This window comes from Lissotriton vulgaris, chromosome 8, assembly GCF_964263255.1.
Source record: "Lissotriton vulgaris chromosome 8, aLisVul1.2, whole genome shotgun sequence".
Taxonomy (NCBI): Eukaryota; Metazoa; Chordata; class Amphibia; order Caudata; family Salamandridae; genus Lissotriton; species Lissotriton vulgaris.
Genome location: NC_141696.1, coordinates 1,503,955,677 through 1,503,983,411, shown reverse-complemented (window position 1 = coordinate 1,503,983,411; position 27,735 = coordinate 1,503,955,677). Strand labels below are relative to the sequence as shown.

Here is a 27,735-nt window from a genome sequence, read left to right as displayed (position 1 = left end):
CAAAATCCTGAGGTCCAGGATTGGACGTAACCTGCCATCCTTCTTGGGGATCAAGAAATACCAGGAGTAGCACCCCTGACCCCTCTCCTGCTCCGGGACCACCTCTATTGCACCTTTTCTGAACAGAGCCAGGACTTCTTCCTGCAGGAGAAGCAGGTGGTCCTACGAACAATAACCTTGGCAAGGAGGGTAATTGGGAGGGAACTCCTGGAAAGGAAGTGCATACCCATTTTCTACGAGATTGAGAACCCAAAGATCTGATGTAACCGATTCCCAATCCCGTAGAAAAAGAGTAAGCCGACCCCCTATCGGATCCGCATGATCCAGAATGGCGGATCTAGGGCTGCTTTGCTGTTGAGGGAGGGGGTTGATTATTAGTGGATGTGGAGGAGGAGGAGGCCTGGCGTCCACGAGCACGGCCCCTTTGTTTACCTCTGTATGTCTTATACAAAGGGTTCTGCCGCTGCTGCTGCTGCTGCTGACCTTGGTTATAGGAACGAAAAGTGGATCTGCCAAATCCCCTAAACTTCCGAGTAGCAGAACCCCTTGCCTGAAGGCCCAAAGACCTCGCCGTTGCCCGGCTGTCTTTGAACCTCTCCAAGGCCACATCCGCTTTCTTACCAAAGAGGCCTGTCCCGTCAAATGGCAAGTCCATTAAGGTAGATTGTACATCAGTTGAAAAATCAGAAGATTTTAGCCATGCGGCACTTCTGGTTGCAACAGTAGAGCCCATAATTCTGGCAACAGAGTCCGCCGTGTCCATGCCACTCTGAATTACCATACGGGCTGCAGCCTGAGTATCGGAGACCACTTCATTAAAGTTCTTTCTATCATCCTCTGGAAGCTTAGATGACAATTGTTTCACAGAGTCCATCAATGCATGAACATATCTCCATAACAGGCAAGTAGCATTAGTAGATTTTAGAGCCATGCTACTCGAGGAGAAAATCTTTTTCGCAGACTGGTCCAATTTTTTAGAGTCCTTGTCCGCCGGCACCTGAGGAAATGAACCTGCAGACCTGTTGGAACAAGCGGCCTGCACCACCAGACTCTCCGGAGAAGGATGAGAAGAGAGAAATTCAGGGTCACCAGGCACCACCCTGTAACGCCTTGCCACCGACCTGGAAACCGCAGGAGCAGTCAAAGGCCTCTTCCAGACCTCCTTTATAGGCTCGGTCAAAGCGTCAGTGAATGGAAGAGTAGGCTCTATTATAGAAGAAGGCGAATGAAAAACCTCCGTGAGGATGTTAGGCTTGTACTCAACAGAAGGCAAAGTCAGACCGAGCAAATCCGCAGCCTTCCTAATCACGACATGATAGGGTGCCACGTCCTTAGATGGTGCATCTAAAACAGATGGCAAACCCCACTCAGGAGAAAGTTCCAGGCCACTAGCGCTCTAGGGGTCCTCAAAACAATGCCCTTGTTCTAGAAACTCTCCTTCCTCAACTTCAGAATCTTCGTACTCCTTTTCCTCCAAGAGGCGCTGAGCTCTGCGTCTCGACCATTCCATGCAAACCGAAGTCGACGGAGCCGGTAAAGACTCCGACGGAGCCAGAACCGGCGTCGAACGAGGAGCCGAGGTAGCTGGAGGACAGGAGGCACCACGATCCGAATCACAAGGTCGTTCCGGAGCTGGCGAAGCCGCATGCGAAGTCGACGACCTCGGCGGCGCCGTACCGAGCCAAGGAGCACAAGGAGTCGGCATGAACGGCATATAGGGGGCCGGAGCGTAAGCCTGAGGTACGCCCAAATTAAAAGACAATGGACCCATGGGACTAACAGGTGCGCCAGTGGGGTACATTGCCCTCGCATAAACACCAAACATGGCATTTAGGAATTGCGAGGGGTCCTGCCCCGGACCAGGAAAGGGAGGGTACGAACCCAACGGCCGCTCCGAAGGAGGCTGCTCCGGCAAAGGTTCACCCTGGCCCTCTTGACTTTCAGGCTCCGCCTCCGGAATCGGAGCCCGAGGAACCTCTTCTTCTTCATGTTCTGAAGAATGGTGCGACTCCAGATCCGGTTCCTGCTCCTGAACCGGGGAACCTCCACGAGATTGCATTGGAGATGGGGACACGAAGTCTTTATGATGTTTACGAGACTTCTTCTTCGAATCCGAAGACTCCTTGCCAGAGTGATGTTTTGAGCGATGCTTACTCCTCTTGTGCTTCTTCCTCGAGGAGCTCGAAGCATGACCCGAAGCCGACTTGGATCCAGACCTCGACCTCTCTCTGGATCTTGACCTCGCTCTGGACCTCGATCTTGAAGCCGACCTCGACCTCGACTTCGATCGCGACTATTGCCTCGACTTCGAGCGCCTGGATGCCGACCTCGAAGACCTTCCAGCTTCTCTTCCTTTCACCTTTGCAAGTAGAAGCTTCGCCTCCCGCTCTCGTAAGGCCTTGGGGTTCATCTTGGAGCAGGAACGACAGTTCTTAACATCATGGTCCGACCCAAGACACCACAGACAAACGTCATGCGGATCAGTGATCGACATCATTCGGGCACACGAACCACACTGCTTGAACCCCGTCTTGCTCGACGACATCCTCGACGAAGAAGAAACACTCAATAGAGAAACAGTAACACAAAATAGCAACAACATACTCAAAGTATCGCAGAAGATCCCAGAAACCGTTAGCGTAGACGACGCGGAAAAAAGGGAACTGACGTCATCACGCCGACGTGGGGCCTTATGAGGAGTCGGTGACGTCAGACGGAGTCGCGCGCAATGCCATGCTCCAATGACGTCGTCCACGCCGGCGTGCTACAAAGAATTTTCCGAACGTTGCTGGCGCAAGGGGGATATTCACAAGGTGAGGAATCCACAAGGCAGATGTATCTATCAGAAAGCCTATTACTGAAACCACACAGAAACTTACAAACACTCCTTCTCAGGGATGGCTCCTATGATTTGGAACTCACTAACCCCAGAAACCAGACTTACCACATCTACTGCACTGTTCAAAAAGGAAGTAAAGGTGATTCTCATGGAAAAATTCACATGAGCTTCACTGAAGGACATGAGTTATATAGATGCAAACAGACAATCTACATGACATTTAGGCTCTCTCGGCCCGCACCTTTCTCTGTCTCCTGTTATGCACAACGTAGGATTCAGTTTTGATCTACCGCTCTGGTTTGTTGGATTTATGCACACTATGTACACACATATTTATATTTTGTATTATGTTGTATAACTCTCACTGCTTGATATATATTGGTATTTAGTATTGTGTTGTATAATTTTCACTGCTTGTAAAGCGCTCTGCTATCCGCAAGGGTCTGGTTCACGCTCGATAAAACTGTCAAAATAAAATAAAATAAAATAAATGGATAGATAGATAGACATACACATACTTCTCAATGATGCAGTGACTGGTTTCGAAATGAATACTCTTCGGAAACACCTCTATGCACACTATATAGAAACCTTATTGTTGTGGTCCGCAATGTGCATTGAGATGTTGAAAGAAAAGTACATTCATTTTAAACCAGTGACATCTTTATTACCATATTTTGAGCTCTGGTTAGTCATTCCAAAGCCGCTTAAATGACATTAAAATGTCGAAGGCTGAGTTTATGTCACTATGAGCCTGATTTAGACCAATCAGCCAAGATCTAACTCTGGCCCAGAGACTCTTTTGCCCCCCCACAATCTTTCTACGCAATACATAAAAGAACCCACAATGACATTACCCAAACTTATATAGTTAAGTAATTGTAAGTAATTCTAAAACGTGTAACCCCAATGTAGACATCAAGATACTTTTGAAATTCATTTAACAGATTTGTCTTATACAAGTACATAAACCCTTGTACAGCATAAATTAACTTTGATTCGAAATCATACAAATAAAATGTACTGTCTGGCTAAAAGGCATTATGAGGCACATTCAAGCAAGCTGTTCTTCACGGTTGCACTCTTATACCTATTTGATTTTATTTACCTCTTTTAGTTTGTCGATATAATGTACGAGTCTGGCAATTCGCAGGAGTCTCAGGACACGAAACAAACGCACTTTTTGTAGTAGTATCATTATCTCTTCGCTTGGCATATCAGGAGGTACTGTATACTGTTAAATAAAAATGCAGTTACCTCAGGTAAACGTGTTCATTTTAGGCATGAAATTAATAAAATATCGCAGAGAACACAGGAATTTTTCTATTTAAAAAAAAAAGTACTTTACTGCTGCATTAGATAACATTAGTTACTTGTAACAAGGCGCCTCTTACCTACATTTAAAAAAAATATATTTATCATCATTTCAAGTAAGCAACAATCACAGTCAATATACGACAGGTACACTGTATTATAAATATTAGCTCAGGATACAGTCTACAGGCCCAATCTATATAGCTAAATGGGCAACACCCAACCACCAGGGCCGGACTGGGAACTGCAAGCAGCCCTGGCAAATTCAGCCAGACTAGCCCACGTCCGGAGCGGAGCGAGCGAGCGCAGCGAGTGAGCCCGACCACTACTAGGGGGATTTTGGGGGGGGTTCTCCCCCAAGAACATTTTGGAAAAAGACACTAACATTGGTGAATTTTACAGCACATTTTTTATTACATATTCAATTGTATCAACTTTCAAACCACAGTAAATAATAGATGATGACCTTAAAGAGCACCAGGTTACCCACCAAGTCATATGTACCCATAGAACTTCTTTCAGAGAGCACCAAAAATAGACACAAGTAGTGAATCAGATAGAACAAAGTAAAAGTGAGACCCGCCCTCACATGGTGTGTAGCAAGCAAGCGGAGTGAGCAACAGCTAATAGAGGGAGTTTGGGGGGTTGTCCCCACTAGAAAATTTGAGACAGAAAGGCCAAAACAATGTATTTTTCAACAAATATTTCCTTATATATTAGATTGTATTAACTTTAAAAGCATAGTAAATGATTACCTTATGGAGCACCAGGATACCCAGTCATCAATCACAGACATTCCTACAGAGAGCACTAAAAAATGAAATGTTGTGCACGAAACATGAATTTAAATATTTCTTCATGTAAAATAGCATAAATTCATTTAAAAACGCACTTAACTTCAAACAATTGTGCAAAGGTTCAGAGTAAAAAGTGTACAAGACAAAGTGCACTTCAACCCTTGTGGTACCAACACTTTTGCAAAGAGCTGCTGCTCTTTAGTGCGACCGGATGTAACACTTCTAAAGAGGACTGATTTCCTTTCTAGGTGCAGCACGTCACTGCCAGGGTGTAATAGGTCAGTGACTGCACTTCTGAGGTGAATGCAGCAATATGGGACAGTGAGCACCCACTTTATTTATTTTAAACATTTTCTAACCCGTTTGCAGCTCTGCTGTGTGTGGACTGCGGCATTTTATGTTTGCTTTTTATACAGAATGACTGATCTTTGTAGCGATCTGGTGCAACTGCAAGATTTGGGTGCTCTTCGGGGTGAGTTGTTCTGCCAAAGGGTGCACTCACTGAATAGTTCTTGAAAAAGGAAGTGTCTGATTTTCTCAGTTCATTGAGAAAAAAGGCCCATAATAATAATAATTAAAAAAACAAGCATTTGCAATGCAATAGGTCTCGCATTAGGAAAGTTTGAGGTATTGGTATTGTAAATTACAATTGTTATATTTATGTTTTGTTTTGTTTGTGAAAATAGCTAAATTAACCACATCGGTGCGGTACGATTTACCGCCCGGTGCTGACCCATAATGTTAATGGGTGTGGTCATGACGGAACGGTTCCGTCATGAGCACAGCTCAACCAATGCTCATGACGGAACCGTTCCGTCATGAGCATCGAAGGGGTTAATAGCTTTGTCATTTACAATGCCAATAGTTATATCTTTCAAAAATGTGGCACCTATAGCATTTGTAATGTAATACGTGTTGTATTTACTTGACTTACATGTATTGATATTACAAATAACAGCTTTTATCTTTTTTAAATAATTAATACTTAAATAAAAGTTATTGTAATTTATAATGGCAATAGCTTAAACTTTTGTAAATAACTTTTGTGAAGATTATGTTCAGTGTATTTTATTGTGACAAAAATCGAAGAACAGAAGTGAAATATTAACATCTTTTTGTTACATTTGTAATAAAGCTTGAAACATTGAGAGAACATATTGAAACCAGGTGTTGTTGAATGGTTGCACAGATTGATGCTGTGGTGGCGCTGAGTGATGTTGTGATGGCGAACGAGTGATGCTGTGGTGTTCAGTGATTCTGTGGTAGCGCATAGTGATGTTGTGGTGCCCTTGAGTGATGCTGTGGTGGTGCTGAATGATGCTGTATACTATGCTATGTTTTGATTTGCTATCCTATGTTTTGTTTTGTTATGCTATGCTTAGCTTTGTTTTGTTATGCTATGCTATGCTATGTTGTGTTTTGTTATGCTATGCTATGTTTTGCTATGCTTTGCTATGTTTTGTTGTGTATGCTATGTTTTGTTGTGTTTTGTTATGCTATGCTATTTTTTGTTTTGTTTTGCTATGTTTTGTTATGCTATATTTTGTAATGCTATGCTTAGTTTTGTTATGTTATGCTATGTGTTGTTATGTTATGCTATGTTTTGTTCTGCTGTGTTTTGTTGTGTTTTGTTATGCTATGCTATGTTTTGTTATATTATGCTATGTTTTGTTTTGCTATGCTTTGTTATGTTATGCTATGCTTTGTTTTGTTATGCTATGTTCGTGAGGGTGTGTGTGAGGGTGAGGGGGTGTGAGGGTGAGGGTGGGTGAGAGGGTGTGTGAGGGTGAGAGGGTAAGAGAGTGGTGAGGGTGAAAGGGTGAGTGAGGTTGAGAGGGTGGGTGAGAGGGTGATTCAGCGAGACCTAAAAACAAAAAAAGACGAAGGAGCTGGGCATGGGGAGGTAAAAGACAGCATAACTGAGGAAGCACTATGGGGGGGGGGGTCGCAGAGGAAGCAGTCCGCCACAATGACAGATGAAGTAGTGTGGGCTTCATAAGGGGAGCTCGGGAGTCAGTAGAGTAAATGCAGACCCTAAGAAATCAAGAGACGAGGGAGGGAAAGGATGCGGCTCCTTTAACGAAGGGAAATGTCAGCCCAAGATACAGAGCGGGGAAGGACATAGAAGCCATTGATGGGAAGGGAGGGGGCAGAGGTTCACAAATTAGGGTTAAAAGGTGGAATTCGGAGAGGAAAGCTGAGGGATAGAGAAAGCGGTTAGCTTCAGAAAGGAGGGTCGTGGAAAGGAAAGCGAGCAGAGGGAAGGGACGGGAAATAGAACCTTTAATAAAGACCATGTTGAGCAGTCAAGGAAGGGAGTAGTAAGCTTTAGAAAGGGAGTGTGAGAGTAGGGGTTCAGGAGGCCAAAAACACGCTTCTTTTAGAGGCAATGGAGGGAGAGAAAATGAGACGAGAGGGAAAGGCTCGCCTCATAGAAAGACAGAGGCAATAAGAGTGGCAGGCACAGCTGAGATGCGGAGGAGACGGGAAGTGATGGAGGTCGTGAATACCGGAGAGAGATGAGGGCAGCGATTCCCAAAAAGGAAAAGGGGGGTTTGGAAAATCAGGAAAGGGGTAAAGAATATAATGAATGTGGGTGGGGGTAAGGCATGTCTCAAAGGAATTTGGGATGGGGGCTCAGATTAACAATATGAAGCCGTCTTCACAAAGAGTGAGGCGAGGTCTGGAAAAGAGAAACGGCAGAGGAGGGTTAGACATGAGCGGAGAGGCATATTTCATAATGGGAGGCGTGGGCTTCAGAGAAGCGAGAGGGGAGCCTCAAAGGCAGGGCTGGGGAGAAAAAAAAGCGGTGGGCATTTAATGGAGGGTGCCGTGAGCCTCAGATAGAGGCAAAGTGGGGAATACTTAAGGAGGAACAGGGTGGGGAGCTGTAGAAAGGCCACGAAAGGAGCATGCGAGGGAAGGGAGGCTGTGAGTGAGAAGAGTCTCGCAGGGCCCGCTTAGAGGAGCGGTTAAAATGGAGCCTCTGGTGCTGGTAAACAGGAGTGGAACAAGGAGTGGAACAATGAACACGAGGCCTGAGTCAGTGAAACGAGGAGGAGGGGAGGGTGCAAGGCGGAGGGAGAAGAAGGAGAGCAATTAACTGGGGAAGTGGGAAGGATAAAAGGAGAGAATTGGGGCAGGGGAGCGCATTCCTTTGAAGTCTGATGCCGAGGCCGATGGTGTTTGATGTGCCCGAGCCTGGCTCACATGAACTGTACACGATCCACAGCTAGGTAGATTTTTCGGACCGCTTACTATAATCTCGACAAACAAGCATTGCTAAAGCAATGCTGTAGGTCGAAACCTAAAAAGTAACAGAAGAACAGTTAGGTTTCTCCTGAGTGAGGCAATGTACGTTTTGCCAATTAGTTTTGCTGTGTATGTATTCTCCAATGAGTTCTGGAAAAGACCCGAGTGATGCTTTCGCTGAAATATCGCGAAGGCTCTCCGCCTCCTCCTGCCCCCTGCTCACCACATGCCCTCAATGTCCTCCTGGATTCCAGGTTGATGCATGTAGCCTCTGAGGGGTGATGGTGGCTCATGGCTGGCCTCTGAGGGGTGATGATGGCTCATGGCTGGCTAAGTTACATGGCGGATCGGTGTCCGGGATAGCCGCTGCTTGAGTCATCAATCAGAGCCTGCCTGGTCTAGAGCCTGAGGCCTGCCACCACCTCGCTCCGACCCTGCTCACAACAAACAAAACCACTACCCTGCGGAACCGAGCCGGGGCCTAGCCCTGCTGCTCCTTGCTCCTTTAGGCCCTTTTTGTTCTTTTTTGCTTTTAATTCATTTATTTGGCCCGGTCGCGACGCCCCCATACAGTGCCACCCAGCTCCCACCACCCACTGGTCGAAGTGGGGGAAAAAAAGTAGGGGAACTGTGGGCGGAGAATCAGAGGGCGGGAATAACCCGTGGATTGGGTCAGTGGATGGAGTCAGAGGTGTGGCAGAAAGAGGAAAATATCCCAATTTTTAGTATTTGTTTCCCATTTCACTAACCGGTTACAGCCTATTACATTATTTAATTTAACCAATGGATGCACATGTTTATTTAAGGTTTAATATTAGTTAGTGACATTAAAATACATTCACAAAGTGGGTTACGTTTTCAATCATAGAATGTCCCAAATATCCTGAAAAGTGGAAACGCAAGCCTTTTGTCTCCCAGCTATGGAGTTTCTGTCATCAGCACTTCTCCTCCCTTTTCCACAAGAGCAGTTCAAACATGAATTGCAAAATATCCTAGTTTGCACATGTTTTCCAGATAATTATGGCTCTGTCATATTTGCCACATAATACATCATCTGCTGCTTAATCAGACAATTTTCACAAATAAATTGTTTATACCTCAAACTTATCAAATGTTACTAAGAAATGTGACTTGTGCTGCTGTGAAGAGGAGGGCCCCATGAAAAGACTGACTGGTCACCTTTCTCACTGCTGCAGTTGTATGTTCCACTGGTACTAATGAGTAAACATCTTTGCTGAGGCTGTTAGCATGTGTAAAAATGTCAAAATAATAAAGTATAAGAAAATGTACAACACCTCTTATACCCGTGTATTATGTCAGAGCGCTTTACATCACACATAATACACAGAGACAATCAATCATACGTGTGTAAATCACTCTATAGGAAATGTTACATAAGAAAAAGGACTACAAGGTGTACGAGTCATATGATAACCATACTGGTAAACAGCATAGCTTAATAGTGATTGGTCTGGAGAAACACAAACTCAGAATTTAAAACTTAATACCATGGTTGGGTTCTCTTTAATAATCAGAATTGATTTCTACCCCAATGAACACTTTTTTGTAACATTAGGATAATCAAAGACTGGGGAAAAACATAACACTAATTTATACCTTACAGTTTGCATGCAGCTCTTACATGACAGTTAATAGCTCACTGTTCTATGTTAGGATTTTAACATATTAACTGCAAGTAAGAAAAGAAGTTACTTACCTGTAACTACAGTTATCCAGTATTGGTACCTTTCATAAATTCACATGCCTAAATCATTCCCCGTCGTCGAGGCGGGAGTCCGACAGTAAATAAAATAGCAGTGCCAAAGGTAAATAACAGTAGTAGTCCCTAAGGAAAAAGGCCTGAGGCCCAAATCCTAGTAGCCTATCTACATCATTATGCTAAAAAAAAAACTTTTGGTACAACCAATCAGCTACCAGCACCCTCTAGAAATCTCTCTGCAGAGCCAGTTCTCCTCAGATTTCCGTCAGCCCAAGTGAGAAATAAGTATGCCTAAATAGAGAACTGGCTCTCCGGGGAGGAGGGTGGGTGCATGTCAATCCATGAAAGATACCAATACTGGATAACCGTAGTTACAGGTAAGTAACTTGTTTTCTTATCCAGTATTGGGGTATCTTTCATAGATTTACATGCCTGAATCAGAGTAGCAAGCAGTATGCCAATTATACAGGCGGTTGCGGATGGTGTAAGACTTGTACTGATAAACTCCCAGTTGCATCCCTAAATAATTAGCAAATGCATTATAATCCGACTTTCCACATTCACAAAATGATAGAAAGATTCGTAAACAAACATGCCCATTTACATACAGTCATGAATGTAGAAACCTGTACATCTTTTAAGAAAATAAATACATTTATAGATGTATAACTATATATCTCTATATATATATTTACGTATAAATATATATATGGAATATGCTACTTACCAGTATGCATCTGTTCTTGGCATGTAGGGCTGTTGACATTCATATCTGTGCATAGATCGCCGCCTAGTGTTGGGTCCGGATGATTGCACATTGTTGTCCTGGAAGAGTCTTCGAAGTATCACGAGATAGGTGGCTTCTTCCCTGGACTACAGTGCGCATGGGCATCCTCTCCATCCTCAGATTGTTTTTCACCATTGTGGCAGAGATGGAGTATGGTACAGTAAGAGGTGTCCATGCAAGATAGAAAGAACGAATGCTACAGCTGCGACAGGCACCGGGGAGGAGGGTGTGCGATATGAATGTCAGCAGCCCTACATGCCAAGAACAGATGCATACTGGTAAGAAGCATATTCCGTTCGAGGCATGTGGGCTGCTGAATTCATATCTGTGCATAGAATGTATAGCAGTCTCTCCCTTAGCGGTGGTTACCTGTGCCAGCTGCAGTAGTCTGAAACAGAGTTTTTAGAACAGTTGTCCTACAGCAGCTTGCTGTTTGGAATGTACATCTACACAATAGTGTTTTGTGAAAGTATGTATGGTAGACCATGTGGCTGCTCTACATATTTCCTCTAGAGGAATGTTTCCTAGGAAAGCCATGGATGCCCCTAGTTTGCGTGTAGAATGTGCTCTTGGTGGAACTGTTAAAATGCGTTTTGCTTTTAGATAACATATTTGAATGCACTTAACTATCCATCTGGCTAACCCAGATTTGGAAATGGGGTTGCCTTTGTGTTGTGGTGAAAAAGCAACAAACAATTGTTTAGTTTTTCTAAAATCCTTAGTTCTATCAATGTAGTATAGAAGAGCTCTCTTGACATCTAGTGTGTGTAGCGCCCTTTCAGGTATTGACTGTGGATTTGGAAAAAACACTGGCAGTTCTATTGTCTGATTGATATGAAAATGGGCCACCACTTTTGGCATACATTTAGTGTTTGTTCTAAGCACTACCCTGTTTGCATGTATTTGGATGAATGGCTCTTGAATAGTTAAGGCTTGCAGCTCGCTAACTCTTATAAACGAAGTAATCGCTACCAGAAAAGCCACCTTCCATCTTAGAAATTGTAATTCACATGAATGCAACGGTCAAATGGTGGTCCCATTAGTCTGGTTAAAACGATGTTTAGTTTCCAGACAGGTGAAGGTGGGTGTTTTGGGGGGATAACTTGTTTGAGTCCCTCCATGAATGCCTTAATTGCAGGCACTCTAAAGAGCGAAATATGCTGTCTGTTTTAAAGATAATCTGCAATGGCAGCTAAGTGTATTCTTATAAATGTATAAGCTAGATTGCAACGATGTAGGTGCAAAAGATAGCAAATGATATTTTGCGTTGAAGCATCTAGTGGGTTTATGTCATTGTTATTACAGTAAATGACAAAACGCTTCCACTTTGCAGCGTAGCATGCTCTGGTAGTTGGTTTTCTTGCCTCCTTGATAATGTTCATACAGTCAGGAGGTAAGTTTAGGTACCCAAACTCTAAGACTTCAGGAGCCAGATTGCAAGGTTCAGTTGTTGCGGATCTGGGTGCTGAATGTCTCCATGGCTCTGAGTGAGAAGAGTGGGTGTTAGCCGCAGTCTTTGATGATGCACCACGGACAGTTCTAGAAAAGTTGTGTACCATGGTTGCCTCGCCCAAGTTGGAGCAACCAGGATTAGTGTTAGTGAATACTGGTGTAGTTTGCGTGCCACTAGCGGTATTAACGGTGTTGGGGGAAAAGCGTACGCAAATTTGCCTGACCAGTTCATCCATATCGCATTGCCCTGTGACTGCGGATGTGGAAACCTGGCGGCAAAGTACTGGCATTTTGCGTTTTCTTTTGTGGTGAACAGGTCTATTTGTGGTTGCCCCCACTGTTAGAAGTATGGCTGAAGCACTGTGGGATGAATCACCCACTCGTGCATCTGGTGGCTGTGTCTGCTGAGCAGATCGGCTATTTGGTTGTCCTTGCCTGGGAGGTGTTCCTCCATTAGAAAAATGTTTCTTTGAATGGCCCACTTCCACATGCTTTGGGCTAGATGTGATAGCTGTGGAGAGTGTGTTCCTCCCTGTTTCTGTATGTAGTACATTGCTGTCATGTTGTCCGTTCGGATCAACACAGTCTTGTTGCATAAATGTACTTTGAACGCTTTCATTGCCAGAAAAATTGCCATCAGCTCAAGCAAGTTGATGTGCATTTTTTTCTGTTGTGTTGTCCATAGGTCCTGCACTGTGTACTGAAAGACATGGGCTCCCCATCCTATCAGGGATGCGTCTGTTGTCAATACTATTTGTGGTACAGGCTCTTGGAACAGTCGTCCCTTGCAAAGGTTTCGTGGATTCCACCAATGCAGAGAGTTGTATGCACGACTGGTTACCAACACTAGGTCTTTCAATTGTCCTTGAGCCTGGTTCCACTGCCGTGCTAAGCACTCCTGTAACGCGCGCATGTGTAGTCTGGCATGAGGGACTATGAAGATGCAGGAAGCCATCATGCCTATTAGTTGCATAAACACTCGAGCAGAGAGCGAGTGTTGTGGCTTGAACTTTTTGATTAGTAGCTGCATGCTGTTTATTCTTGCAGCGTTTGGGTATGCCTTTGCTGTCAGAGTATTTATTGTTGCTCCCAGGTACTGCTGTACATAGGATGGCTGAAGGTGAGATTTCTGGTAGTTTAACGTGAAGCCTAGGCTGTGCAGTTGGTGAATTGTTTTGGACATGTGGCTGGCACACTGCTGGGCTGACTGTGCTTGTATTAGCCAGTCGTCTAGGTACGGATAGACGTGAATATGTTGTCTTTGTAAATGTGCAGCCACTGTCGCTAGGCATTTTGTGAACACTCTTGGAGCTGTTGTTACGCCAAATGGAAGGACTTTGAACTGGTAATATTGATTTAATAGTGTGAACCTGAGATACTTCCTGTGAGCTGGATGTATCGGGATATGGAAATATGCGTCTTTGAGATCTAAGGTTGCGAGGAAGTCTCCTTGCTGCAACAGTGGTAACACTTGTTGTAGAGTGAGCATATGAAAATGTTCTGATAAGATGTACTGATTTAGAGGTCTGAGGTCCAATATTGGTCTGAGAGACCCGTCCTTTTTGGGGATGAGGAAGTATAGTGAATATACTCCAGTCCCTTGTTGTTCTAATGGTACTAGTTCTATGGCCCCTTTATGCAGCATGCTGATGACTTCTTGCTGCAATAAGTTGAGGTGTTCTACAGACATAGGAGGGTTTTTTGGAGGTATGTTGGGTGGCTAGTTCTAGGCAGTAGCCATTTTGGATAATTTGCCTTACCCACTTGTCTGTAGTGATGTTTTCCCAGACTGGTAGGAATTGTTGTATTCGTCCCCCGACCGGTGTTATGTGGTCCGGGGGTAACACTAAGGAGTCACTGTTTCGTATTGGCAGAGGATCTGGTGGTGTTGTTCCCTCGACCCCTGCCTTTGTTGGTGTTGCCTCTGTATCCACCTCTATTGTTTTTATTATAGGTAGTTTGTGCGTTTCCCTTGTAGCTTGTGGTCTGCTGTGATGAGTTGCCTCTTGCAGCGCCCCTGTAACCTGAGCGACGAAAGGAGCCTCTATGTTGTTGTGACTGTAGGGCTCCCATAGACTTCGCCGTCTCAGTGTCTTTTTTCATTTTGTCCAGTATTGTATCTGCACCTGGACCAAATAAGTAGTCTGGGTTAACTGGCTGGTTTAACAAAGTGGATTGGACTTCGTTTTTAAAGCCAGAAATGCGTAACCACGCATGCCTCCTGATCATAACATTGCTGTTAATAGACCTTGCAGCTGTATCTGCTACATCTAAGGCACATTTAATGGAGGCGTTAGAGATTAGCTTTCCCTCCTGCACTAATTGCTCTGCCTGTTCTTTGTAAGCATCAGGTAAATGCTGGAGAAGTGTTTCTAAGGTATCATAGTGTGCCCTATCATACCTAGCTAACAGGGCCTGTGTGTTAGATATTCTCCATATGTTAGCTGCCTGTGCAGCTACCCTTTTCCCAAGGCCTCAAAGATCTTTGATTCTTTGTCGGGAGGTGGTGCTTCCCCAGTAGTTTGAGAGTTTGCACGTTTACGTGCATTTGCCACCACTAAAGAATCTAAAGGCAATTGTCCCCTAATGTATGTAGGATCTAGTGGCGCTGGCCTGTTTTTCCTCTCTATTCTTGGGTTAATGACCCTTGCCATAGTGGTATCTTTAAATAAGTTTCCTGCATATTTAAGTACCCCCTTCAACATAGGTAGTGTTTTCGCCGTTCTTTCTGATGTGGCAAAAGTGTCAAAGAGGAAATCTTCCTCCAGGGGTCTGCATACATGTCCACATTGTGATGCAGGGCTGCCCTTTCTAATAATGAATTAAAAGCAGCTGTGTCCTCTGTAGGAGAAGGCCTAGCAGGGTATGCAGGTGTATCAGGAATAGGTTGAGAGTCACCAGGATGTACTGGGTCAGCCCATGGTTGAGTGTGACTATCTTGATCAGTGTCTACTGGGTAGTTGTATTCCTGATCATATTCCTCATCCACCTCTTCATGCGATTGTATGGGTGTGTATGAGTATTGGATAGGGCTAGTTGGCTGAATAGGCTCAAAATGAATTGGTGATGTAGAACAGTCCCTTTTCTTTTTGAGTTGTATAGTGTAAATCTCTTTAACAGTCTCTAGCCTGATTTTTCTCTTGTAGAGGATGACTTTGCCAGAGTTTGGGTCGGTGAAGAGTTTTGACTGTTCAACTGATTCAGGGTCTGGATGTATGACTTCCTGTTCAGCAGTTGTGATTGTTCTGGGCAATATCTTTTGCTTAGTTTGTTTTGGTTCGATGCCGCTTTTTGGGTCGGCCACCTCTGTCTTTGAGGAAGGTTGGAGGCCAAACTTAATCGGTCCGATGGTTTTTTGTCGCACTGCAGTTTGTTTCTGAAGTGATTGTGCCTTTGGAGCCGAAGGTTTTCCGGCGTCGACCGTTTTCTTCGGTTCGATTATGGCCTTGTGTCGATTTCGGAACCAATGGTTTCGGATCGACGCCCTTTGGTGTTGGTTCGATGGCCTTTTTTGTCTCGACTTTCTTGGTCTCGATTGTTTTCTTTATCGGAGCCAATGGTTTGTCGCCTTTTAGTTTGGGGTCGACCATTTTCTTTGGATCGAGTCTCTTCTTTGTGTTGTTGGCCGTCGACGCCGATGTTTTCGCTTCGACTGCCGTTTGTCTTGTATTTGATATAGGGCCGCTAGTATTTTGCATGATGACCCTTGTATTCGACGCGATGGTTCGATATAGTTCGGCCCGAAGACTGTATTGTCGACAATTTTCTTTGGTGTCGACTCCGATGGATCGACGTAGTGTAGTCGATCAGTTTCGTTTTCGTTTTGTGTTCCACCATTTTTGGTTTCGATATTAACAATCTCGGATTACGTTGATCCGATGGCTCTTTGTGAATATTCTTAGCCAGGCTGTATTGCGGGGCTATAGAATGTCTTTCGAGAACTTGGCTAATGCCTCGATCTGAGCCTGTGGAACCATGGAGGTAAAGGTATCGGCCCCCGTACTGACTGTGGGGCACGGTTCATCACTGGAGTCGTCCTCTACGGCTCCCATCCCTTGTTCGTCGTCCCCTACCTCGACGATGTCTTCTTCGTCTTGGATGTAGTAGTAAGAGTCATGCTCCGATTGTTGATCCGACAGTTCTTCATATTCTTTGTCCTCGACAAGATCTTCTTAGTCACCGAAGATATTGTCTGGTTCTGGCGCTTGTGTTTGCATGATTAGTCTAGCGGCCCGTCGAGTCCGAAGTGTCTTTTTGGATCGAAATTGGGCACAGGCTAGGCAGTCGGATTCGTTATGTTCTGGAGATAGACACTTGTTACAAACGGGGTGTTTGTCGATAAGTGGGTGTTTAGACTTACAAATGGGACATCTTTTAAATCGGCTCCGTTCCATCGACGACTGGTCGCGTGGCGCAGAGAAGGCCCGCGGCCCGATTCGACGTCCCAAGCTGGTTAAAGTTAGTAAAGAAGCTGTCGGCACCGATTCGAGACAATACCGACGGTACCGAAGGCCTTTTGGCCTCTAGAAAGTAAAGTTTTGATTCTGAACTTTGAGTAAAGGAAAGTAAATCCGAACCCAATGGTGGAAAAAACAATCTGAGGATGGAGAGGATGCCCATGCGCACTGTAGTCCAGGGGAGAAGCCACCTATCTCGTGATACTTCGAAGACTCTTCCAGGACAACAATGTGCAATCATCCGGACCCAACACTAGGCGGCGATCTATGCACAGATATGAATTCAGCAGCCCACATGCCTCGAACATATATATTAATATTAAGAGAACGAAGGGTACCTGAACTGTTCTCAAAGAAAAAGGTAGCGGAGGACAGCCTGTCCAACCACCGCATCCCCCTGACATGTTGATTGAAGGCAATAATGCCTTGTAAAAGTGTGGACATTATTCCATGTCGCAGCACAGCAGATATTCTCTAGAGTTACTCCAGCAAATAATGCTGTAGACACTGCCACAGATCTTGTGGAATGAGCTTTAATCTTTCTCAGCAATGGTCTGTTAGCTTTTTTGTAACAGAAATGGATCGTAGAAGCTACCCATCTGCCAATTGTGGCTTTTGTGTCAGCTGTTCCCAGTGTGGCTTGAAAGTAAGCCACCAATAGTTGATCAGATTTTCTGAAGGATTTTGTTCTCTGCAAATGGAATTTTAAACATCTTTTGATGTCCAGAGAAAGTAAAGTTCTTTCCGCCGGTGTAGTCGGGTTTGGAAAAAACAGTTTGTAACTTTACCAGCTCTTTGAGATGAAATTGGGACGGTACTTTAGGTATGAATGTAGGGTTAGTTCTGAGAGTGACATAATCCTTAGAGAAATGCAGAAATGGCTCCTTTATAGTGAAGGCTTGAATTTCACTTACTCTCCTAGCGGATGTTATAGCCAAAAGCATAGCAACCTTCCATGTTAGAAACTTGAGTTCGGCTTTGTAAATGGGTTCGAACGGGTGTTTCATCAACGGTGTGAGGATCGTGTTAAGTTCCCACTTCGGTGGAGGAGGTCTCACCAAAGGGAAAGATCTGAAAAGACCTCTCATGAACTGTTTGATTAGAGATGATGAACATAGTTATGGAACCTTAGGAACTTTCCTGAATCTGGAGAGAGTGGCTAGATGCACTTTTACTGATGAGAAAGTGAGTCTAGACCTAGCCAGATGCAGCAGATAATGAAGAATCTGTTCTGTGGGAGCTTCTATCGGATGCACCTTGTTAGTTTCACACCAACAGCAAAATCATTTCCTTTTAAGACGATAAGTCTTAATTGTGCTTTGAGCTCTTGATTTGGTTAAAATGTCGTGACAATCCTGAGGGATATCAAGGTCCTTGAATTCTAGGAAATCAATAGCCATGCCTGTAAATTGAGAGATTGAGGGTCTGGGTGAAGCACCTGCCCCTTGTTCCTCGACAGCAGTGTGGGTGTTGGAAGGAAACGTACTGTTAGGTCCTGGGAAAGCAAGAGAAGTTCCTGGAACCAGTATTGTCGTGGCCACCGGGGGAGCAATAAAGATGAGACTGCAGCCCTCCCACTTCATCTTGCATAACACCTTTGGTATCAAAGGGATTGGGGGAAAAGCGTAGGCACAGATCCCTGACCATCACATGAACAGGGCATTCCCTCTTGACCCCTGTTGAGGAAATCTGCTGGCATAATATTGGCATTTTTTGTTCTGCTTTGTTGCAAACAAATCCAATGTCGGTTTTCCCGAGGCCTGGAACACTCTGTTCAGCTGGAGTTGGCATAATTCCCACTTGTGGCAGTCTGAAAGGGATCTGCTGAGCGTGTCCGCCAGGGTATTGTGGAGACCTCTGACAGTTTCCGCCTTGCGGGTTATGTTGTGGAGTGTGATCCATTCCCATAACTCCTCAGCCTCCTTTGACAATGTTGGTGATCTTGTCCCTCCTTGTTTGTTCACGTAAAACATGCTGGTGGTATTGACGGTTCGATTACGTTGATCCGATGGCTCTTTGTGAATATTCTTAGCCGGGCTGTATTGCGGGGCTATAGAATGTCTTTCGAGAACTTGGCTAATGCCTCGATCTGAGCCTGTGGAACCATGGAGGTAAAGGTATCGGCCCCCGTACTGACTGTGGGGCACGGTTCATCACTGGAGTCGTCCTCTACGGTTCCCATCCCTTGTTCGTCGTCCCCTACCTCGACGATGTCTTCTTCGTCTTGGATGTAGTAGTAAGAGTCATGCTCCGATTGTTGATCCGACAGTTCTTCGTATTCTTTGTCCTCGACAAGATCTTCTTAGTCACCGAAGATATTGTCTGGTTCTGGCGCTTGTGTTTGCATGATTAGTCTAGCGGCCCGTCGAGTCCGAAGTGTCTTTTTGGATCGAAATTGGGCACAGGCTAGGCAGTGGGATTCGTTATGTTCTGGAGATAGACACTTGTTACAAACGGGGTGTTTGTCAATAAGTGAGTATTTAGACTTACAAATGGGACATCTTTTAAATCGGCTCCGTTCCATCGACGACTGGTCGCGTGGCGCAGAGAAGGCCCGCGGCCCGATTCGACGTCCCAAGCTGGTTAAAGTTAGTAAAGAAGCTGTCGGCACCGATTCGAGACAATACCGACGGTACCGAAGGCCTTTTGGCCTCTAGAAAGTAAAGTTTTGATTCTGAACTTTGAGTAAAGGAAAGTACATCCGAACCCAATGGCGGAAAAAACAATCTGAGGATGGAGAGGATGCCCATGCGCACTGTAGTCCAGGGGAGAAGCCACCTATCTCGTGATACTTCGAAGACTCTTCCAGGACAACAATGTGCAATCATCCGGACCCAACACTAGGCGGCGATCTATGCACAGATATGAATTCAGCAGCCCACATGCCTCGAACATATATATTAATATTAAGAGAACGAAGGGTACCTGAACTGTTCTCAAAGAAAAAGGTAGCGGAGGACAGCCTGTCCAACCACCGCATCCCCCTGACATGTTGATTGAAGGCAATAATGCCTTGTAAAAGTGTGGACATTATTCCATGTCGCAGCACAGCAGATATTCTCTAGAGTTACTCCAGCAAATAATGCTGTAGACACTGCCACAGATCTTGTGGAATGAGCTTTAATCTTTCTCAGCAATGGTCTGTTAGCTTTTTTGTAACAGAAATGGATCGTAGAAGCTACCCATCTGCCAATTGTGGCTTTTGTGTCAGCTGTTCCCAGTGTGGCTTGAAAGTAAGCCACCAATAGTTGATCAGATTTTCTGAAGGATTTTGTTCTCTGCAAATGGAATTTTAAACATCTTTTGATGTCCAGAGAAAGTAAAGTTCTTTCCGCCGGTGTAGTCGGGTTTGGAAAAAACAGTTTGTAACTTTACCAGCTCTTTGAGATGAAATTGGGACGGTACTTTAGGTATGAATGTAGGGTTAGTTCTGAGAGTGACATAATCCTTAGAGAAATGCAGAAATGGCTCCTTTATAGTGAAGGCTTGAATTTCACTTACTCTCCTAGCGGATGTTATAGCCAAAAGCATAGCAACCTTCCATGTTAGAAACTTGAGTTCAGCTTTGTAAATGGGTTCGAACGGGTGTTTCATCAACGGTGTGAGGATCGTGTTAAGTTCCCACTTCGGTGGAGGAGGTCTCACCGAAGGGAAAGATCTGAAAAGACCTCTCATGAACTGTTTGATTAGAGATGATGAACATAGTTATGGAACCTTAGGAACTTTCCTGAATCTGGAGAGAGTGGCTAGATGCACTTTTACTGATGAGAAAGTGAGTCTAGACCTAGCCAGATGCAGCAGATAATGAAGAATCTGTTCTGTGGGAGCTTCTATCGGATGCACCTTGTTAGTTTCACACCAACAGCAAAATCTTTTCCTTTTAAGGCGATAAGTCTTAATTGTGCTTTGAGCTCTTGATTTGGTTAAAATGTCGTGACAATCCTGAGGGATATCAAGGTCCTTGAATTCTAGGAAATCAATAGCCATGCCTGTAAATTGAGAGATTGAGGGTCTGGGTGAAGCACCTGCCCCTTGTTCCTCGACAGCAGTGTGGGTGTTGGAAGGAAACGTACTGTTAGGTCCTGGGAAAGCAAGAGAAGTTCCTGGAACCAGTATTGTCGTGGCCACCGGGGGAGCAATAAAGATGAGACTGCAGCCCTCCCACTTCATCTTGCATAACACCTTTGGTATCAAAGGGATTGGGGGAAAAGCGTAGGCACAGATCCCTGACCATCACATGAACAGGGCATTCCCTCTTGACCCCTATTGAGGAAATCTGCTGGCATAATATTGGCATTTTTTGTTCTGCTTTGTTGCAAACAAATCCAATGTCGGTTTGCCCGAGGCCTGGAACACTCTGTTCAGCTGGAGTTGGCATAATTCCCACTTGTGGCAGTCTGAAAGGGATCTGCTGAGCGTGTCCGCCAGGGTATTGTGGAGACCTCTGACAGTTTCCGCCTTGCGGGTTATGTTGTGGAGTGTGATCCATTCCCATAACTCCTCAGCCTCCTTTGACAATGTTGGTGATCTTGTCCCTCCTTGTTTGTTCACATAAAACATGCTGGTGGTATTGTCGGTTCGAATTAGTACCGATGATCCTGTAATCCTTGGAAGGAAAGCTTGCAACAATAGGAAGGTTGCTCGCAATTCCAGGCTGTTGATGTGTTGTTGTCCGTACTTCTGAGACCACTTGCCTTGTATTTTCAAATCCTGGAGATGACCTTCCCATCCCTTCATGGACACATCTGTTCTCAGAATAAAGTCTGGGGAATTTTGTATGAACATGAGACCTTGTGCCAGATTGGTCAACTGTGACCACCAGTGGAGAGCGTCCACCATGCGTGGTGTGACCTTGATGATGTCGTTGAAGCAACCTGTCCTGTAAAGGTCTCATTCTGAGATGTGCCACGGGAATGAGATTTATGGCTGAAGAGCACATTCCCAGGAGTGAAGCGAAAATGCAAACAGAAATTGACTTTCTTTTCGAGACCCAGAGTGCTAGCTTTTAAAGGCTAAGTTGTCTTTCTTGAGATAAGAATGCCTTGCATTGGATCGTGTCCAGACTTGCTCCAACGAAAGGCAGCATGTGCTTCGGACGCAACTGGGATTTGCTTCTGTGCACAGTTAACCCCAGGGAGGCAAAGAGATTGCGACATGTTGAAATGGCAGTCTTTACAGTGTGTTGCGAAGGACCTTTGATTAACCAATCGTCCAAGTATGGGAAGACCTGGATTCCCCAAGAATGCAACGTTGCCGCTACCGGGGCCAGGCACTTTGTGAAGATCCTTGAAGCCGATTTTAGTCCAAACAGGAGCACTTTGAACTGATAATGGGCGCCAGCCAAAGTGAAGCGGAGATACTTTCGATGTTTTGGGCGGATTGGGATGTGGAAGTAAGCGTCTTCCATGTCTAAAGAAGCCATAAAATCTCCCTCGTTCAGGCAGCTGAGAATCTCTGAGAGAGTGAACATGCGAAAACCTTGTTTTTTGAGGAATCTGTTGAGATTGCGAAGGTCCAGGATTGGTCGCAATTCCCCTGATTTCTTTTTTAGTAGGAAAAAACAGGAAGAGAAACCTGTCCGTTTCTGATGTACTGGGACCTTTTCTACAGCGTTCTAGAGGAGCATTGTTTAAGCTTCTTTGAACAATAAGGGAAGACGAGGGGGAGGGGGTCCCCTGGTCGAAGTGGTTGGTGGCTTGTTGACAAATTCTAAGGTGTGTCCTTTTCTCACTAGGTCTAATACCCATGGGCCGGAGGTAATTTCTTGCCACTGTTCCAGATGAGATTACATTTTTGCACCCATGGGGAGGGGAGGAAATGTGATTGGCGCCCAGCTGAACTTACTGCTTTCTGTTAGAGTCTCGCCCTTGATTGTTGAAGCGTTTTCGGTCTCCTTGGCAAGAGAAACCAGCCGTATTGGATTGGCGGTATGATGATTGGTAATTTTGTCGATATTGAGGCTGATTGTCTGCTTTGTTGTGTATTGTAACCTCCTCTAGAGGAATAGCCATGCCCACTAGGGCCTCTGAATGTCCCACGCTTGTACTGCAGGAAACCTAAAGATCTTGCCGTATCAGTCTTGATTGCTTGGAGGGCTTCTTCAATATGTTTGCCAAACAAAGATTCTCCGTCGTAGGCCATATCTAATATTTTAGTTTGGACTTCTGGTCGGAAGGTGGTAGCTTTTAACCAACCCTGGCGCCTGAGAATCGCAGCCCCAGCTAATTGCCTCAAATTTGTATTGACAATGTCTAGAACGCAATCGATCGTCTCTGCTGCTGCGTGCTCTCCCTCCCTGAGAATTTTCCGAGCTTCCTGTCGTTTCTCCTCTGGAATGAGGTCAATCAAGCCAGCCATATCCGGCCACATTTGGCGATCATAAAGCCCTATGATCGCTAATGAGTTTGCTGCCCTGATGGAAGCAGCAGCCATGGTTGAAAACTTTTTACCAATGAGATCAAGGCGACAGCCCTCTTTGTCCGGCGGTGTAGGGATGGGTGTGGATTTTTGGACCTTTGTTAGGCGGCCTGTGAAATTACAGAATCCGGCCTAGTTTATCCGATGAGACAGAATGGACTGTTGGGTGGAGCCTGAGATTTTGTATCTACCCGTGGAAGTACAGCAGGCACGGATGCAGGGTTTTGCATAATCTTGATGCCCTTATTCCATATATAGTCTATGATCGGAATGGCTCTGGTAATTTTCCTAGTCTCCTCTTTGAAATCATGTAGGAAACATTCAGTTTGTTCCACAGTTACTGGAAGTTAAAACCTAGCAGCAGCGCACTGCATGAGGTTATGAAATCCACCTATATCTTCTGGTGGAGAGTCTGATGGTTGTGGAGAAGGCATAGGGATAATATAAGAATCCTATGGGTCAACGTGGGGATTTGCTGGCAGCTCACCGTCTTCCACTTCCTCATCTGAAGAAGTGAATGGAGTTTGAGGAGGATCAGGGGGCGGGTGCTCCTGAGAAGGTTCTGTAACTGGAGACATTGGTGTCGGAACCTCGGGTGGAGGAACAGGATCTGGAACCACCACAGGCTGAGGTGGTGTAATGACCTGCTGCGGGGGAAAGCGCTGCCTATAATCAGCTAACATGGCTTGCAAGTCCGGAATAAGGTTAGGAGGCAGATGGCTAGAATCCGGAAGCCAAGATTGCCTCTGTTATTCCGCCTAATGAGGAACAACAATGCCCTCTTGGTAGTAGTGCTCATGGTAGTTATCCTTCTCTTCCTCTTCATTCTGACATTTCATAGTAAGTTCGGAAGGATGACAAGCTACCCCAAAAGCTCCTTCCTCATCATGACACAAAAACGATCCCCTAGACATGCCAACTTACCACCGCAGTGTCTACCCTATGTGGTGGTTCTAACCGGGCAGGTTGGAATCCTATCAAGAACTTACAAATAAAACAATCCATTGGTTGAGCAAGAATAGACCGCTACTGCCCCATATTGATGGGCAGATTCTCCACGTGAGAAGAACCAATTGGGTTGGTAATAGGGTTAAGGACACTCCAGGGGATTGCATCCTTGTAAACATTAGGGATGCTAGGGTCGCAGGGTTTATATGCTCCCAGCAGTGCCACCAGGACGGTAATGGTATTGGCACTTACGATCTGAGCCACTTCCATCCTCGCCCAGTATACCCACAGCAACTGTATGCTCGTCACATTCCAGATTTTGGGGGGGGAGGGAGGGTGGCTAAGCAATTCTATCTGCAACAGTTACCCTGCCTGACACACAACTCCCCACAATGGCTATCTTGATTTTGATTTCCATGGGGCTAATAGTAGGTACTGACATGATGACTCTAGTCCCCCGAATAATATGACTAATAAGGTGATCGAACGAATGGGGGAATCCCTCAAGAGGCAATGCATGGTACGGCGGTAAGAGGTATAGTAGGTTACTGTAAGGAACCACAACCACTGGGTGTACCTTCACCGGCTAAACCTGGGCAGCCAGTTAGTACGTCCGGCCCCATGTGTACTAGTCAGGCAAGCTTGACTTTGGATCCTATCCAGGATACAGGTAGTCCTATCCTACCCTCCCCCGCAACTTTGTTGATTTAGCTGAGGCCGACCCCCCCCTAAAGATTTTGAGTTGGAACCTAGCGGGCATCTACGAGAAAAGTGGATTTACCAGACTGGAATGAGCTGATCGAGTCTCACACAATTTGTATTTTCCAGGAGACTTGTAGTCTGGTGCCACATTACAAAGTTGGGTATACCACCTTCTTTCTCCCAGCAGTTCACCCACACTCGGGTAGAGGTCGCCCTTCGGGTGGGCTCCTGATATGGGTGAGCATCTCATTGAGCTGCTACACTAGCCAGATACAAAGCAGATCTCCAGACATCCTAGGCTTTTCATTAAGCAAAGAGCATAAAGGGAGGAAAATGGACATTTATAATATATATGCCCGCGGAACCAAAGGAGGCGCCCCATCACCCGTGATCAGCCTCTTGGAAAATTTACTTGGGCAGCGCCCTAGTGGTGCGCATGTTCTAATGGCGGGGGACATGAACTGTACATTTGAGCCCCTTGCGGCAGAGGATATTTTGGACACTGCTGAGGACGATGTCAGAAGAGGCATTCCAATCCTTAGTTTACAACCCATAAAGAGGTGCTCGCAACGGGCCATACAACTGAACACGCTAGTTGCAGAATTTGGCCTTAGAGCCGGGAATGGTAGATCCATCTCAGACCAAATAGGGGCCCACACATATAATAGGACCAACCACACTTCCAGGATTGATTATATCCTCCTCGATTTAAAGGTTTGGCGAGTTATTAAGGACATGAAAGTCCTCCCGACCACTGATAGTGACCATAACTCCCTATCAGTATCATTAAGCTTGAACTCCTTGTGGCCAAACCAACGGGGTCCTTTATTTGCGGCTCCCAACATGATAACTGCAGAAGTACATCCATCCAATTGTGGAAGGCGCCTGAGGTGGTGTAGAATTGCTCTTGACGACCTGGACCACGCACGCAATTCAGCGAGGACATCGCCGACTTCGTCAGCCCGCATGCCCTCCCCTCCGCTGACTACATCCTCCTGGGAGACCTCAACTTCCATCTGGAGAACAACAACGACCGCAACACCAGCACCCTGCTCGACAACCTCGCCAACCTGGGACTCAAGCAACTGGTGTCCACCCCCACCCACCTCGCCGGACACACACTCGACGCCGTCTTCTCATCCAGCACAGACATCGACTTCAGCCACACCACAGAGCTTCAATGGACGGACCACAGCTGCGTCCACTTCACCTTCAAGAGAACAACGACCCACCAACACCAGCAACACACCGCCCGCAGAAGCTGGAACAAGATCACAGCAGACCAGCTCGCCACCTCCCTGAGCCAACACCCTCCTGCCAGCTCAGCGAACCCCAGCCAGGCCGCCGATAACATCACGAAGTGGATCAGCAACTGCGCGGACGAACTCGCCCCGCTGAGGACCCCGCCTAGCAGACCCGGCAGCAAGAAGGCCCCATGGTTCACCGATGAACTCAAGAGCTCCAAGAAGAACTGCCGAGCCCTCGAGAAAGCCTGGAAAAGGGATCCGACACCTGACAACAGGACCTCCTACAAACTTGCCACCCGGAAACACCACCAGCTGATCCGCGCCGCCAAGAGAACAGCATTCAAGGACCGGCTGGACAACAACGCACACAACAGCAAGGAACTCTTCAACATCGTGAAAGAGCTTTCCAACCCCAACGCAGGAAACAACGACATCACCCCATCGCAAGACCTCTGCAACTCCCTCGCCTCCTACTTCCACAACAAGATCACAGACATACACAGCAGTTTCAACAACCAACCAACGCACACCACGACCGACCAGCCACCCCCCCCCACCACCACCCTCCACGCCTGGACCCCGATCAGCACAGAAGACACCATCCGCACGATGAACTCAATCCACTCCGGATCACCGACCGACCCCTGCCCCCACCACATCTTCAACAAGGCCGACGCTGTCATCGCACCCCACCTGCGAGACATCATCAACACATCCTTCGACACCGCCATCTTCCCCGAGAGCTGGAAACACGCCGAACTCAGCGCTCTACTCAAGAAACCAACAGCGGACCCCACCGACCTCAAGAATTACCGCCCCATCTCGCTTCTCCCGTTTCCAGCCAAAGTCATCGAGAAGACCGTCAACAAGCAGATGGCCGCCTTCCTCGAGACGAACGGATCCCTCGACCCCTCACAGTCCGGCTTCCGAGCCAACCACAGCACCGAGACCGCCCTCATCGCCGCCACCGATGACATCCGAGCCCTGATGGACAATGGAGAAACAGCGGCCCTCATCCTCCTAGACCTCTCCGCGGCATTCGACACGGTCTGCCACCGCACCCTAATACAGCGCCTCAGCAACATCGGCATCCAGGACAAGGCGCTGGAATGGATCATCTCCTTCCTCGACGGAAGAACACAGCGAGTCCGCCTACCACCGTACAAGTCAGAGGCCTCCGAAGTCATCTGCGGCGTCCCCCAAGGATCATCCCTGAGCCCCACCCTCTTCAACGTCTACATGAGCCCCCTCGCGGCCATCGTACGCAAACACCACCTCAGCATCATCTCCTACGCCGACGACACCCAGCTGATCCTCTCCCTGACCAACAACCCCGCCGCCGCCAGAGCCAACCTACATGAAGGGATGAAAGAGGTAGCCGAATGGATGACGACCAGCCGCCTGAAACTGAACTCGGACAAGACGGAGGTCCTCATCCTGGGCTCCTCTCCCTCCGCCTGGGACGACTCCTGGTGGCCTCCCGCCCTGGGCACCGCACCCAAACCGACAGACCATGCACGTAACCTGGGCTTCATCCTGGACTCCTCCCTCTCCATGACCAGGCAAGTCAACAGCGTCTCCTCGGCGTGCTTCAACATCCTACGCATGCTACGGAAGATCTTCTGGTGGATCCCCACAGAGACCAGGAAGACCGTCACCCAGGCCCTCGTCACCAGCCGACTGGACTACGGCAACGCCCTCTACGCCGGGACCACCGCCAAGCTCCAGAAGAGACTCCAGCGGATCCAAAACGCCTCAGCCAGACTCATCCTCGACATCCCACGATCCAGCCACATCTCCGGA

The 27,735-nt window shown here is 46.4% G+C and overlaps 1 protein-coding gene across 1 annotated transcript in view; it reads right to left on the bottom strand.

Moving 5' to 3' along the window:
• The window catches only part of LOC147699006 (potassium/sodium hyperpolarization-activated cyclic nucleotide-gated channel 2-like), a 1,915,905-nt gene that overhangs the window by 891,211 nt on the left and 996,959 nt on the right, over nt 1-27,735 (bottom strand). The window contains exon 4 of the mRNA XM_086933539.1: nt 3,948-4,073. Coding sequence (XP_086789665.1) covers nt 3,948-4,073 — 126 coding nt within the window. The remainder of the gene's footprint in view (nt 1-3,947; nt 4,074-27,735) is intronic.